This window comes from Hippopotamus amphibius, chromosome 6 (assembly GCF_030028045.1).
Source record: "Hippopotamus amphibius kiboko isolate mHipAmp2 chromosome 6, mHipAmp2.hap2, whole genome shotgun sequence".
Classification (NCBI taxonomy): domain Eukaryota; kingdom Metazoa; phylum Chordata; class Mammalia; order Artiodactyla; family Hippopotamidae; genus Hippopotamus; species Hippopotamus amphibius.
The window spans coordinates 25,283,287-25,299,374 of record NC_080191.1 but is presented as its reverse complement, the minus strand read 5'-3'; the positions used below and the strand labels follow the sequence as shown (position 1 = coordinate 25,299,374).

At 41.3% G+C, this 16,088-nt stretch overlaps 1 protein-coding gene across 2 annotated transcripts in view; it reads right to left on the bottom strand.

Annotated features, from left to right (window-relative positions):
• NT5DC1 (5'-nucleotidase domain containing 1) overlaps positions 1–7,633 on the bottom strand; it is a 118,330-nt gene extending 110,697 nt beyond the window's left edge. For both annotated transcript variants that reach the window (XM_057739707.1, XM_057739708.1), the window contains exons 1-3: positions 7,446–7,633; positions 1,864–1,955; positions 382–453 (exon numbers count right to left, since the gene is read on the bottom strand). In XM_057739707.1, coding sequence (XP_057595690.1) covers positions 382–453; positions 1,864–1,955; positions 7,446–7,538 — 257 coding nt within the window. In that variant the 5' untranslated portion in view covers positions 7,539–7,633. The remainder of the gene's footprint in view (positions 1–381; positions 454–1,863; positions 1,956–7,445) is intronic.
• Positions 7,634–16,088: the final 8,455 nt, after the last annotated feature.

Here is a 16,088-nt window from a genome sequence, read left to right as displayed (position 1 = left end):
ATCCCCACCCAACACCCATTCTCTCATTCTTCCTTAATAAAGAGAGCTCCAATTTTACTCCAAGTTAACACAATATAATTCCCAGGCTCTTTTGCAATAGGGGTGGTCAAAGAGATAAAGCAAGTTATTAACATTCAGTATTTCCTGCAAATATTTCTGAGCTAAATTTAAAGAATTAGGCCTTTCAATCTAATGCTCCCAGATTTATATTTAAATGGCTCAAACGATTCATACAAAGACATGCAGGCACACAGATACTCTGCCATCTGACTGGCTAAAGTAATCCTCTTGTTTAACCCATACCTTAACGATCTAATGCTATATGGTAATAAAATGTCCCGGAAAGAGTAAAGTTTTGACTTCACAACTAAATTTTATTACCTGAGCACGGTGCCATTATCTGCAAGTTTAATGAAGTTCCCGTCTTCCAGATCCAATGCCAAGCCCCTGCAACTGAAACAGAAGAGTCTGATTACCAATCAATTCACATATTTACCTAACCCAAGAAATATTAATTTATATTTTCAAAAGATCACAATGCTGAAAAAGGGATTCTCCTACCCAGGTGAATGATATGTTAATCAAACAAGAAAGAATATCCAAGAATTCTAAAATTACATATCATCCACAGCTCAAGTACATAAAGAAAACTGTTATGTGCACAAACCAAAGGCAGTAAATTGTGTCTAAAATCTTTGAGCTTTTAAAAAGAGGAATAAAAAAACTCAGAGAACAAAAAGTGAACACCATTGTATGCCTCTGTTAAAATGTACAAATGCTTTCCACTAAATAAACACACACACACACACACACACACACACTCATATTCTACAAGTTAAGATCTTAGCCAGAATTTTTTTCCATACTCTTTAGAATCTACCTCAGTTTAGGTCAGATTATAAGAACTAGCCCTCTGGGCTAGGCATATTGAAAACCACTAAAAGCAAGTCAAACACTAAGTTTTAGGTTCTTCACTGTAAAAGACTTATGGGATTTGGGAAGAAAAGATTCATTATTATGAGTAACAAAAGCAACAAGGTATAGCGTCCACCAAATACCCAGAGAATTAAAAAGAAAATGACAGGGTACTTTGGAAGCACTGACATTTACTTTGGTCCACAGTAAAATTTCCAGAGTCAGCAGTTTCATACAGTAAAATGTTTCTGTTTCTTCCTTTGCTAAAAAGGATAAATCAGAAAGGACTAACCAAATGTTGGAAGACTGTATAACAGATGAACACTGTTGCTCTAGAATTATTTCTGTATGTATTTTTCATGTGTTTCAGGACTACTATTAATTTTCAACCGAACAATTTACAGTGGTTTAATAGGATTTTTGTTTGTTTTTATTGTTTAAATGAGGAAGAAAGACAAAGGAAGCCTTGGGAAGTTGAGACTCCTAAGCCAGGAAGGGAGAAAGCAGTCAGGGTTTCAGGCATAGGCATATCTACCCACATTACAGAAAAACAGATGTCCAAATTTAGACACTTATTCAAAACATGATGATTTCCTCTTTTCTTATAATTCTGTATTTGAAGGGCAATAAAAGTTTTTTTATAAAAGATGTAAATTTTAGAGACAGTTCTTAATAACCTCTGAAACTCTTTAACAACAGACCTAAACCGTGTAACATACCCAAATTAGTCACATATGCTCTTATTTTCATATTTAATTAAGAAAGTCTAAACTTAAAGTAGAAAGGACTTTAATTCATCAAACATAAAACTTTTAGTACAGAAGGCATTTTGTCCTTTGACTCAATTTCACATTTCACTTTCTGCTTTCACGAAGAGGAAGCATTAAAGTTTTCCCCACAATAATTAAAAATCAGAGGGAATGTGCAGACCTTTAAAAAGTTGCTTACCAGAAATCCCAATCCTCTGGAGTCACAGTGAGCAATTCCTCATCATACCCTTTCTCCTTGACCAGGAACTGAGCAAAGCTATCATAAATGAGCTGTTAATAAAAAGAAGGGAAAAAGAGAGATTAAACATAAAATTCACTCTTCATTCTTAGCTTCACACACCTGAACACCGAATGGAATCACTCACGAGAGAGGTGGGAGGGAATCTGTAATATCTCTAATTGTGAAGCTCCGCAGGTTAACACTCCTTCCCAAGCAATTTATCTACCCCGCGAGTCCCAGGTAGCTGCTCTGTCTTTTTTATACCGTCGATACACCAGCATACAACCAAGGACAATTATTACTCTTACTCCCAAAGTCTAATGGGTTGAAGGTCATTAAGACTTGATAAAGCTTTGTAAACTGATTTAACACATCACCGACGATAAACGCAATGACCACTCTACCATCACAGCCATCCTCCGTCCACCCTTGCCAGAAGGGCCCACGGCAGCTGATAATGCTAACAGGAGGCCGCCCCACTGGCCCAGCTCTTGTCACAAACCTACACCTAAGTTGGTGTGCTTTCACGGAAAAGCCCTGTCAAGGAAACCTAACATACACCAATCACAATCCTCCAGGTCAGCCTGAGCTTGCTTAGCTTACCCTAGAAAACAGGACCTGCTGTCCCTATCAGGAAATCCCCGACCTCCTAGCCAATCATGCCCTGCTACCACGATGCCTCTTCTAACACTCCGTAAAACACGGTCTTGCTCAAAATCTCTGGGGAAGAGTGCTCCACTGCTTGTGGGGCGCTGCTGTTTTGGTTTTGTCATCTGACACAGGGGAGTCTCACACAGGGACCAGGCAGGTAATCTGAAGGAGGAATCACGTGCCTCCATCAGACGAAGGGAATGTCTCTTTTCTTCTCCCCGCCAAAAGAAAAGCTGAGGAAACAGGAAAAAGGAAGCCTCTGGAAGCAAGCACAAAGATAAACGTCCTGCTGATTGTTGACAAATCTCATTCTCATCAACAACAAAATGCCAGGTGTTCTGAGACTGAAGAGTGTCCAAGAGGACACACTGAGCAACCTGACCCTTCTTCTGCAGATGTTAACCCATGACAGGCTTTGACAGCACTGGAATGGCACGAGCGGGAGGCGGGAAGAGACGCAGCAAGAAGAGGAGGAGAAGGCCTCCTTGAGGAGGTGATGCTCACACTGACACCTGCAAGATGGAGCAGTCAGCTGGGTGAATCCAGAGGGGAGAAGGCAACCCGAGTCCCGGGGGCACAGAGCTAAAGTTGGGGGTTGGAGTTCGGAGCGTCAGGAGATGAGTGTGGAGAAAGCAAAGGTTCTTTGTCAGATAGAGCTGTTCTCTGTCGTAAAGCTAATGAAAATGGCTATACAAGTACCCCCATACTATGCAATGTGGCCCTGATCCAGGTCAGTTGTTCACAGACATGAAGTCAACACTCTATATCAACAGTTCTCAACCCTGGTGGTGAGTCAGAACCACAAGTGATGGTTCTTAAAACCACCCAGAAACTCCAAGCCTACAGGATAGGGTGGGGCCCCTACAAAATTCCTGAAACCCGGAGATGACTACAAATCACTGACTTCTATGTTATATGAATTTTCATTCAATTATAAAATGTACTGAGTCACTCTGACGTACAAAGTACTATGGACAATAAAAAATACACATCATGATCCTGCTTGCAAGGAACCAGTGCCCTAGGATTAACAGATGTAAATCCCATGTGTCATGTAAATCCTCAGATGCTCAGAGCAGCGCATGGCATAAAGGAAACTCAATTTAGGTATTGCTATGATTATCAGTGTGTGATAGTTAAAAAAAAAAAAGAGGTCCTGACTTGTAGCGTTTGCTCATTTCCATGGTATAGCTACTCCCACTATGGCCAGTTTCAAGCTACCAATGGTTACCACACACCATTAGACTTGTCTCTGGTCAGGTATTTTTTCAAATTTGGACGACTGGAGTTTCTCAGGCCTGGGCGATACAGATTAAGACATGGGCATGTGATCCCAGTGAGGTCAGATTCCTTCCTGACAGAAAGGGCCCCTTCCAGTAGGGCTGCCAACAGGGGCACCCACAGCTGTGCTCCTTACCTCTCCGGGGAGACGGCTCTGTAATAGGAGAGAATGGGGTCAACGATAAGGAGAAGCAGAGAACAGCGGTGCTGAGACAAGCAGGGAAGTCTGTGCCTTTGAAAGCCCTCTTCTAGTCCCAACGCCTTGGTCCTTGAAGCTTTTCCTTAAATTATGTTGTCACCCCAGAAGCCTTCATGGCACGGGGCCTCTACCACCTGCCCTCTTCCTCTTCCAGCCTTAACTGCCACTTACTTTCTCAAGTCTCACCTGACCAATAATCACGCACAACGCACAGCAGTCGCAAACTGGTGCCCTATGGGTCCTATGCAGACCACAAATTATATCTGGTTCCCAATCAAGGCTGCCAGATAAAATATGAAACACCTAGCTCAATTTGATTTTCGGCTACACAATAAATACTTTTTTAATATAAGCATACCCCATGATATATTTGGAACACACATCCACTAAAAACATTTTTGTTATTTGAAATTCAGATTGAACCGGGTGTCCTGTACTTTTCTTTGCTAAATCTGGCAACCCTATAATCCTGCTGTGTTTGAAAATGAGCTGGCATTTAAAAATTGAGAGACTTCTCACACAAGCTTAGATTTCTAACTTGCCTTGGCAGGATCAGATGTGGCAAGACTGAGCCTCTACGCCCCACAGCAAACGCTGGCAGAAGCTGAGCACGGCTGCACGAGGAGGGGGCGCGTGCACACGCTCCCAGCTGCACATTTAGGCTAACTGCCTGGCCCCATACGCTCCCGAGTCTGCAACTTTAGGACATCACAGGTGTCACCATTTCTACGATGCTTCTCCTGAGCCCCCAGGCGAGGCGATGCGCCCAGTTCCACGTCTGCACAACGCTTTGCACTTATTAAATGCCTGTGAGACTGGCTGGAGAGGCAGTCACAGCGATCCACTTTGCACCCGCCACTGCCACCTCCAGCATCTTCTCCTGCAGCTCCCTACCTTCTGCTTAACACCCGGCAGGTTCAGGTGCTGATTCTCACCTCTAGGTCCCTGCCCTGGCCATATGTTCTCTGCCCAAAATGTTCCTCTCTACCTCCTCACCTGCCAATTGTAACTCATGTGTTTGAACCCAAGCATCACTCACTCCAAGGCCTCTCCTCTGGGCTTTGCAGCACACGTAAAGCCTGGTGGTAGGCGGCAGAAACCTGCCAGCCAGACCACCTTGATGGGTGATTCTGGATAAGCTATTTATCTTTTTTGTGACTCAGTGTCCTCATCTCTAAATGATGATAATAACATCTACCTCACATGGCTGTTGTAAGGATCAAACCAGTTTATATAAACAGAATGCTTATTAGAACAGTGGCTGTAAGTGCCATATTCAGTTACTAAAATACCTATTATTTAGTCAATCGTTCCACAATTATTTATTGAACCCCACATGTACACACAGTCAGCTTGGCATACAGAACACATGATAAACTGTCACAGATCCAGATGTCAAGGGGTCATGGCTCTAGGATCTAGAGAAAGATTCCAACCAGTAAACAGGAAAATTTAATGCCGTGTGTAAGTGCAATGAGAAATTAAGGTTTTCATGGAAAACTGGAGGTGGGACAGAGACAGAAAGGTAAACTTTAGGGGGCTGGGCTACTTAAGATGAGACCTGCCAGGTGAGGAGTTAGTGCGATGAAGGGAGGAGGCCCCAGGCACAGGTAACGAACAGCCAGCAGCAAGGTCCAAGCAATGCTGCTCTCAGCACAGGGGACCGAAAACGAACTTTTCAGCATCTTTACCCATTACAAGGCCACCTGAAGACCTGTGGGTTATCTCTGTATCCCTAACTCTATTATGGTGTTCAGCAAACTGCTGGTACTTAATAAGATTTCTGAACCAAATAGGATACAAAACGAACTAGCTTACTGTTTTCAACATTTAGTTATCACTTACATTCGAGGCTTATAATAAAGAACTACTGCCCTTTGAGGACCTTGTATTCTGAAATTTTATGCCCACACATGCACAAAACTGGCACTAATGACAATGGTTTTAACAATATCTCCTTCAAATGAAGGTGACAAGAGAGGACATGTAAGAAAGTGTTAATCAGGAGAAGATTCGAAAGGCAAAGGGAAGGAAAATATGAATCAAAGACCTAGAGGAAGTAGTGGCCAAAGGATCAAGAAGTAAAGAAGTCTCCTTAACTCTCAATAGAACTAAGGAAACAGCGGGAAAGCAAGAAAGTATAATGGAAGGAACACTACACTTTTCTTTTTAACCATCTGTACATGGAAAACCTGAGGAATTCAGACACTGTTTGGACCTTTGACAGGAACCTGAACTGCTGGTTGGGGCACTGACCTCACCACAATGAGGAGCAGCCCTGGCTGATGTCTGCACCAGCAGCCTGGAGCTCTATCCACACGTGGTCAGGCTGCAGAATGACTTGGGTCGTGACTATAAAAGCAAACACTAGGGTCAGACACAGCTCTAAGCATTATACAACCTTTACCCTTTTAATCCTTGCAACAACCTTTCCAGGTAAATCCAATTATTAGTCCCATTTTACAGATCGGGAAATTGAGAATAGATGCGGGTTAAGTAACTTGCCGGAGGTCACAGAGCTAGTAACAGAGAAGCTGGTGCCCCAAGCTAGGCAGTTTGGCTAGAGTCCTCGCTTTGACTACCATAACCAGATTTTTCTGCTTAGATACTTAGACCTTTGACTTAAAAAAAAAAAAAGTTATTTTTTTCAAAATTAGTTTCCTTGTGAAACCAAAGGAGTGGGAAGGGAGAACAATGCACTTAAGGGTACAGGTATGGAATCATACACACCACTTTCCCTTCCCTCCCTAAGGGCAGTGAGGACCCAGGCTGCTGTCAGGATTCGAACTTACTCAAGGTGCGTGGAGCAAGCAGTAGGTGAGCAATATGTATTTCCTTCTCTCGGTAAAAGGCAAAATTAGGGCCAAGATCTTAATGACTTTTCGGTTAGTCTCCCTTTCAACACACCACGCAATTTCTCCCGGACTGCGGTGTTTAAAAACGGACAGGTGTGCAAAAGAAAAAAATGCAGCCAAAGGAAATACAAGCGGCTAACCAGGTGGCTGTATCGGCACTCTGCTGGTGGCCAGAATGATTTGCTGAGAAGTTCCAAGGCCGGGGATCTGCAAAGGACACCCCCAGTTCCGCCAGCCCCGCCCTTCCTCTGCCCCAGGAACCGTTTCCCCAGCCCCATCTTGCAGCACTTGTTCCTCCTTCGCCCCTTTTTTTCCCTACCCACCTCTCAAACTTGGCTGAGGGCTGGGATGATGAGCCGGTACCCACAGCACGCGCGGGGCTACGGCGGGGGTGGGGAGGGGGATGCACACTTCCTTCCGCCCCGCCTCGCGGTGGGAGGCCGAGCTCTGCGCAAAGGCGCGGCGGCTGCAGGGCCCCGGCGACGGGAGGAAACTCGAGCCCCGGCCGCCATGGAGGCTGCGCGCCGCGCGCCCCGGCAGCCCGCGCCACTCACCCGCGCTACCTCGGGCAGGTTGTAGCGACACAGAGTGTGGTCCAGGTCGAAGCCGACCACGTCGCAGGCGGCCAGGGAGAAGTGCTGAGCCATAGCTACGCGCCGACCGCTGGCGAGCTCCCGGACGTCGGGACCCGGCGAAGAACGCGCGGGCGGCACACTGCGGGGCGGGCGGCACACTGCGGGGCGGGCGGCACACTGCGGGGCGGGCGGCACACTGCGGGGCGGGCGGCACACTGCGGGACGGCCGGGCGGGAGGCGGCGGGGCGGTGCTGCGGCCGCCCTCCGGATGCCGCACGGCGGCCCCTCGCGCTTCCCGCGCCCGCCGGCCCCGCCCCCGGCCACGCTCCTGCCCGCCCCTTACGGCCGGCGGTCCCCGCGCCCACGCCGCGGCGGTGCGCTGCCCGGCTTTCAGCCGGCACCTCCGCGAGCCGCGCGCTGTCACCGCCCTGACCCGCGCCCCGAAGTCCCGAAGGCGTGATGTGACCAGGAGCGGACACGCTGCTGCAGGAATTGGGGGCGCCACTAAGCCTCTGTTGGCGCATAGCCTTCGCCGCAAAATTAACCGGGGCTCCACTGGGCTTTCAAGGCGCTGGGGAAACCAAGAGATTGTCAAGTTACACCTGACCCTTCCCTCGTGTGTGCGAAATAATGTGTAAGATTATGGAGAAAATGTTATCCACTAATATTTCCGTGACCCAGTTAGCCTATAATTTGGAAGTTTTTTTTTTTTTTTGCCCACGAGATCTCTAACTATGGATTGAATCAAAAACTTTATATTCCCTAGTAAATTCCTAAGTGTATTTGTAAGTAGAATGGTAGACCTTTCAACATATCACCCCCTGGAGCGCGTTAGAAAATAAATTTGTTAGAAATCGTGAAGGACCATTTTGCAAAATGTCAATGATTAAGGAAACCAATATTGGTTGTTATTTGATTATCCTATTTTTTATTGTAATGCATTTTTTTCTATGAAAGGATATTAGAAACTTCATAGAACATATACAGAAGAGAGAACTTTATGCAAACGGAAGGCTTTAAAGTTTATAAAACACACATAATTTGAGTGACAATGTTCTCAATTCTCTCAAGGACTGTTTATAGCTAGTATCATTTTAGATGCATAGGAGAAAAGTTAATTCATTACATACAGTGGATGGTCAGGACATTTATTCTGAGAAGCCCTGGATAAGAAGGGCTAGGACTTTGAGACCTTTAAAATCATTTAAAAGAGAACATATAAATTATTTAAAAGAGAAAATACAAGTCATTTACAAGAGAAAATACAAATCTTGACATTAAAAAGAGAAAATATAAATGTATTATCTTTGTACTGCTTCTGTTTTAAATTTAAAGGAACACTTCGCCCAATGGAAAAAAAAAATCAATTGTCATGACATAATGAAAATAAAATTGATTGAGAATTACATTTAACTCTTACAAATACTAACCCTTATGAGGCTAATAGACCAACGAAGGAATTGATTTAGGATAATAAATAGTTCTATCTAGTAGGACACTTATACCTAGTGGACCCATTTGAATAAATTGATAACTTGTTCCATTATGACTTGTAAAAGCCCCTAACAAGTCTCTCTGGAAGAGGAACAAGAAAAAATCCTCAGGAAGATCGAGTTGTTCACTGATTAGAACCCACCAACCATGTCTTTAATGTCTGTGAATCAAAAAAGAAAAAAGCTGGACTGTTTCATAGCTTGTACCTATTTCCCTTTCGTTAGTCTGTCTGTTGGCCATAGAACTGACCTTAGCATTCCTCTTCGGCTCCTGCAGTAGAGTGCCTGCCAAGTCAAACTTCCTGGTAGAGTACACATTGAAGGCCACAAGTCTCATTGGAGGATATTTTATTGTGGGACTAGGCACTTTAGGGACTTCCCTTAGTAATGTAAATGTACAAGTACACTCATTGCTGGAACGAAGAAATGTGAGAGGATTGTTTTTTCATTGCGTAAGTGGCCCTGGGACTGGAGTTGGCCCTTAGACCTGGACAGGCTTATCAACAGTCGTAATCTAGTTGTTGAGAAACAACTGTTACATGTCTTATATCCCTCATGGCCTTGTGCTAGAGAGTCCAGAACATTTACACTTTGTAGGAGGATTTAGAAGATAATCTGATCCCATCATCCTGAAAGATCTGCCACTGCTCCTGGAGCTCCACTCACATTTCTTGGCTACTACCTCAAACCTCAGTCTAACTCCTCTAAGAACATGTGCGATGGTTTCCATCTTTTCCTTCACTCCCTACATAACCCTGAAATTAAATACAGGTATTTACTTTGTTTGATAGGCTTATTTTTAAATGAAGATATTTTTTTTCTGTACATTAAACCTTTATCAAATGTAGTAGTATACCACACCTCCTATTGTCAACCAAAAGTTCAGTGTTCTACTCAGATTCCAATTAATTTCTGTTTCTTTGAGTGATATATTAAATATGTCAGTGTTAGGGACTGAATTATATCCCGTTCCCCCCCCCCCCCCCCCCCGGCCAAAGTTCATATGTTGAAGCCCTAAGCCTCAATGTGACTACATTTGGGTATAGAGACTTAAGGAGGTGAGTATGGTTAAATAAGGTAATGATAGCGGGGACCTAATTCAATATGGCTGTTGTGATTATAGGAAGAGGAACAGACAAAAGGTATACACATGGACAAAGGAAAGGCCACGTGAGGATGCAGAGAAGGTTCAGCCTGCAAGCAAGAGGAGTGGTTTCACTGGAAACCAGCCCTACCTGCACCTTGATCTTGGACGTTCTGCTTTCAGAACTGTGAGAAAATAATTTCCTGTTATTTAAGCCACTCAGTCTGTGGTATTCTGTTAAGGCAGCCTCAGCAGACAAACACATGGATGTTGTGTCAAATGTAGCAAATAATATGTGTTGTTTGAAAGATCCTTAGATGATGTGAACTTTACTTAAGGTTTTTGCTTAAGTTGTTAGTTTTTAAAATTTTGGTACTTTTATTTGTCTGTGATGTCAATACCATGCTGTGAAGTTTTAGGGTTTCTTTAGTATTCCATGTACTTATACATTTACTTCTTAAAATTAGGAAGTTATAAAATAATTTTGAAATGCTCAGAAATAAGAAGCTATGATTTTTATTGCTGATTTTCTAGAATTGAATTTCATCATTATAACTGACCTATATTTTAATAAAGATAATACTATAATTTAGGAAATTTAACCTTAGGTATGGCTTTTACTTAATTTGTTATTTGTTATTTACCTAAAGAATAACTTTGTGATCAGCTAGCTTAAGTTTTAGACAGGAACATAACTCACTAAGTGATATTTTGTGGATTTATAATACTGTATTTTAACATCCACATTGTGAGTGTTATTTACCAAACTTATTTTTGGGAGGAGGGGGGCAGAAATGGCCTGATTGTTTAATTTTTCATTAGTTTAAATGTGCTTTTCTAAATACCCCAACATAAACATTATAATGTTCAACCTTTTACACAATCCAAGCCAATCTGCACATCTTCTCTGGATCATATAATTTGTTTAAAGATTATTTAGTACTTTAAAAAATGATAAAATGTACAAATGCCTAAAAATTAATCTCTCTAAGCCATTTGGCTAAATATAACCAAAAGCTGATTTATAATACTGGGCTGTGGCCTTAAGGTGGCAGTAGTTCTGCATTAGGAATATTTTTCATTTGATGTCTTTAGTAACTTTACAATTCTTAAATTTTTAAATAAATACATCATTTTCTCTCTCCATTTCTGCTCTTGCCACAAGAAGAGAAGCCTACTTAGAAATTTTAGTGTGGGGTTTTTTGGGTGTGTATTTATTTTTGATGGTGTATTTATTTTTGATGGTGGAGAGGGAGAATGTGTTGGGATGAAGTCCTTTGCTAGGAAACTTCTTATTAAGGTGTGTGTGCATAAAAAAACAAAATATTTAAAATGTGAAATGAGTTCCTCTTGGAGAGAGAGCTAAAATACCAAATGGTAAAATTGTGATTCAGAAAGATCTCAGACGATGTAGCAATGGATTGAAATTTAATTTGGACAAATGTTAAGCTTTGGGTTAGGGTCAAGTAAGTTAACTTTATCCGTATAATATGGAGCATCTTGATTTACCAGACCCTAAGTCAGAAAAAAATATGGATAAACTCAAGGTGAACTCAGCTAGCTACGATTTGAACTCAGTTTCTCTTTGATTGGATGTGACTTCAAAATACTTCTCTTTGCCTTGGCTGTCCTTCTGGGGTGTGAAGGTTCTAAATTGTAGAAGGGCTAACATCGTCAAGGAGTCTGGGCAGAGCCTTTAGGTCCTTGGTTAATGGCATCCATACAACTGCTTTTCCTCAGCTAGACCATCCTTGTCAGTCTTTGGTTGCCTCTGGACACACTGGCTACACCATCAGTAACCATCCCTGCTGCATAAACTCTGAAATGCCTCTACTTACAGTGTCATCAGGAAAGTGTTTAATTTGACCCAAACCATGAAACCATTCTACACGCAGCCTACCTCTGCTCCTCTCATGAGCAGTTCCAGGAAACCTTCACAGGAGACTTTTTGGTTTTGCCATGGTGGAGGAAGGCAGAGTGGCTACCACAAACCTTCCTTCTACCTCGTTGTGACCCATCATTGCGATTCTAGCAATTGCCCCATATTGTCACAGGACATTTTGCAAAGCTTTCTTCTCTTAGAATTTCAAGTGAATAAAGACTCAATTCTCTCTGCTTTTGGATCTTCAAGCTCATGTGGAGGGTTCTATTGTTTCCCATACAGGGAATTCAGCCTTGCAATGGACCAGAATGTAGGGTCCCTTTCTCAGCAACCCACACAAATGACTCATGTTCATGCTCTCCATCCTGTTTCCCTGGGACTCACATTGTCAGATAAGACACAGAATGCCTTTCGAATACTTAGGTGAGTAAAAGTTTTGAGTCTTCAAAGGCATCCAAATATGAACATATGTCAGAAATCCCTTATGAAGTGTGATCCACCCAGTCGATACTGAGCTCCCCACGGCTCAGGTCAGGCATGAATCCATAACTTCTTTGTCTCCAAACCTCTTAAGCAGGATGTTTACTTTCATGACTTAAATGACTGAATACATTCTCACTTGTGTATTTTCAATTTTGGCCTTTTCTCCCTCCGATCATGCATTTTTTTATGATGTACAAGGTGTTTCATTAAATGAATAACAACACCTCTCATAATTTAATATAGTTTGATTCTTTACGTTGCCCCAATTTCCTCGTCTGTAGAATCAGATATTTGAAAGTTAATTTTCTTAAATAATATCTACTTATTATTTAAAAAATGACATTCAGAATTGATTACTTGATCACTCATCCACCTTTCTCTACCAGTATTTTTTGTAAACTCCTCTTAACAGAAATATTCCACACCAGTCCTTTTGAAAAGCAATGTTCAAATGAGTATCAAGTCTTAGAAATGGTTTCTATGTGTTGACATCTTTAAATCCAATTCTAGACATCAATCCTAAGATTTCTATCCCAGAAAAACCTCAGGTAACAGGGTAATTGGGTAATGGTACTGACATACTTTTCCATAATTTGCTCCACTCCTGTGTTTCAGCTAAACATTCCAACCACTATTCCTCTAAAGTGGATTCTTGAAAAACAGTCAATTAATGCAAAAGAAGGCAGAGAAAGAGAAAAAATAAAATGAATATGAACAGTTGGGAGCAATAGAAAGCGAGTAATAATATGGTAGATTTAAACACAAGCATAATGATAATTGTATTAAATGTAAATTATCTAAAGACTCCAATTAAAAGTCAGAGATCGTCAGATTTGTTCAAAAAGCAGGATCCAAGTATGTCATCTAAAGAAACCAACTTTACACGTGGAGCTGTAAATACCATTTGAAAAAATTGGAGATGTACCATGAGGTATCTGCCATCATGAAAGACTTTAATACAGTGATCCACTTTATTAATTTTCTCTAACATATTTCTGTTTAAATTGACCTGTTAGAAACAAAAATAAAAGATATAAACAAAGGACTATTGCTTAGATTTCTAAATTTCTGGATCTTAAAGCAAAATTGATTTAGTAGTCAAAAGACTTGTTAGACAGAAAGCAACAAGAAAATCATGTATTATCTCCCCTATCTTTGTTTTTGAGTTGCTTTTAATTAACTCTTTTCTCTATTCTTCTTCACACCTACCTACCCACAGAGCTGGCATTGGGATTTGTGGAAACACAATCACAAACACCTCTGGTTGGCCAAGGTGGGTTTCCAGGCCACACCTGCCCCCTTCTCCATCACAATTCCCACTCACAGGTGGCTGGACTCGTCAGGATCAGGGATGGGAAACACGGTGAGCAGCTCTGTGGTCATTCTGGGGTTGCTGCTTCTTAACCCTTTCACCACTTTTGTTAGATTGAAGAAAAGCTCTGTTCATTTTGACCATGTTAGCTAGGTCTGCCTCATAATAGGAGCACTAGCTAGAAATGGAGTTTAGTAATAGGAAATCCTCCCACTTCTGTAAGGTACGCATTCCTCAATACTATTAAGCACATCAAGTATTTTTTCTCCTGGGTTGTTTTATTATTACCTGTTTTTGTGTCAGGCTTCTCTCCCAACTGTAAGTTATTTCAGACTGGGACCTGTGTCTTGTTCATCTTCGCACCTTAGTCCGTAGCACACGCCTGGCACATAATACCCATTGAATGAATGAATGAGTGAATTTCCATTTTCCAATTTCCATCTTAATCCATTGTGAATTTTTGAATGGGTGCAAGGAAGCTTTTCCTTGGAGGCAGGAGACACTATATTTCATTGACACTGTAAATCCATGTTCTCAGTAATCAATAAATCAGGATTCACATTTCACAGATTTATAATAAAGATTTTAATCTCTTGGAGCCACTGTTTCAGGCAGTGTTCTGACAACCATTAATTTTTAGTTCTGTCAAATGCTAGTATAAGTGTATCAGGCACTAATTTTTCATTTGACCTTCGGTGGACTCTTCACTGTCTACACAAGAGCTCTCATGTAGGCTGTATAAATTATCACAGGGTAAAAATAGCCTCTGCCAACATTTTGGGACCCTAAGAATTAACTTCCCCAGTCATACTTATTAACAGCACATCATATAGAAAAATACTTGTTTTAGAAACTTTGGTTTATATATTTTATTGTGAGGTTCACAGAATTTTTCTAGTTTCTATTAATAGATGATGCCTATATGGAGATAATACTGCCTATTAAACTATTCATTAGGACTGTTGACTTTTGGAAAATAGTATTTTTTATACACTGTAATTTATTCTTGTTCTTAAAGCTGTATTTTAAAAATGTCATGCAAACAGTTCTTAATGAGAATGTTTGAATACATTCTGCTTTTGGCTTGCAGTGGAAGTGTCAATATGTACATAATTTATTATTATTAGTTTCTTCTGGAAATTAGCCAGGTAAGCAATATAAACAATACATCCATTTTTTTCCTTTTTTTCACCCCTAAATATGACAGTACTCCAAGGAGAGTACACAAGTGCTACAGAGTCTCTGGGTGCACACGTGACCTCTGCCCTCTCTCTCTCTCTGTGGTGTGTGGGTGTGCACACACTCGCACAATGCACTTGCAAGTGTGTGTGTGGGGGGGGGGGGGCTTGTCAGTGAGTGGAGAAATAACAAACATTATTGAACTTCTTCCATGCGCCAGTCATTGTGTTAAGAACATTAAGTAACGACCTCACTTAGTCATCACAACGTAGAAGTAGGTAAGAGCATACTCATTTTACAGATGAGATTCACATGCAGATCCGTGTGACAAGAAGTCAGCCACTTTTGCTTTTTTTTTAAAAGCTCTGTTTCACTATAGTTATTTATGCATAATATATGTGTTGTAAACACAAAAGCAAATAGAATGAAAGTGAAAATTCTCTTTCACCATTACTCAACAAATTATAATTTATCTTCCTAGAAGTAACTGCTGTAGGCTGAATAAATGTCCTTACAGACCTATTCCAACATCCAAAAATGGAAACATTCTATATTTCTTTATATTTAAATATTTGTTTGTATTTTAATATTTAGGTGTATTTATCAATCTACCTCAGTCCCTGCCTTCATATTTCCCATTCCTCAAGATTTTAGTTCCTAGATCATTGTAATTTTTTAACATCTCCACTTCTCTCAATTTTTAGTGATTCCAATACTCTAGCCTCTCAATTCCTTTAACTTCTCTCCTACAATGATCTTCTCATTGTAAGAGCATGAGTCGATCTGGCAGGGTCAGAACAAACAAACGAACCTGGTCATAGGCAGCATTTGCATCAGGATCTATGACCAAGCGAAGGCAATTCTCCATCTTCTAGAAAGAAAGAAGCACAGGCTTTCTCCAGTGCCCTGCACGGTCCCTGGAATATAGGAAGTAGTCAAAAAATGTTTGTTCAACGAGTACAGGAATGGGTAAATAAATACAATAATCAGGAAAGAAGTTAAGGGGTAATTACAGCTTAAATCAGAGGAGAGGAGACAATAAACTTACAGAAAGATCATATTGAAATAGCACTGTGAACCTACCTACAAGGATCAAATAACAAATCTGAATGAGGTAAGAGGTGAGAAAAGAGTTATTAGTTTTGTAATTCTAAAACTTGGATTTAAATAATCACAATAATATAAATAA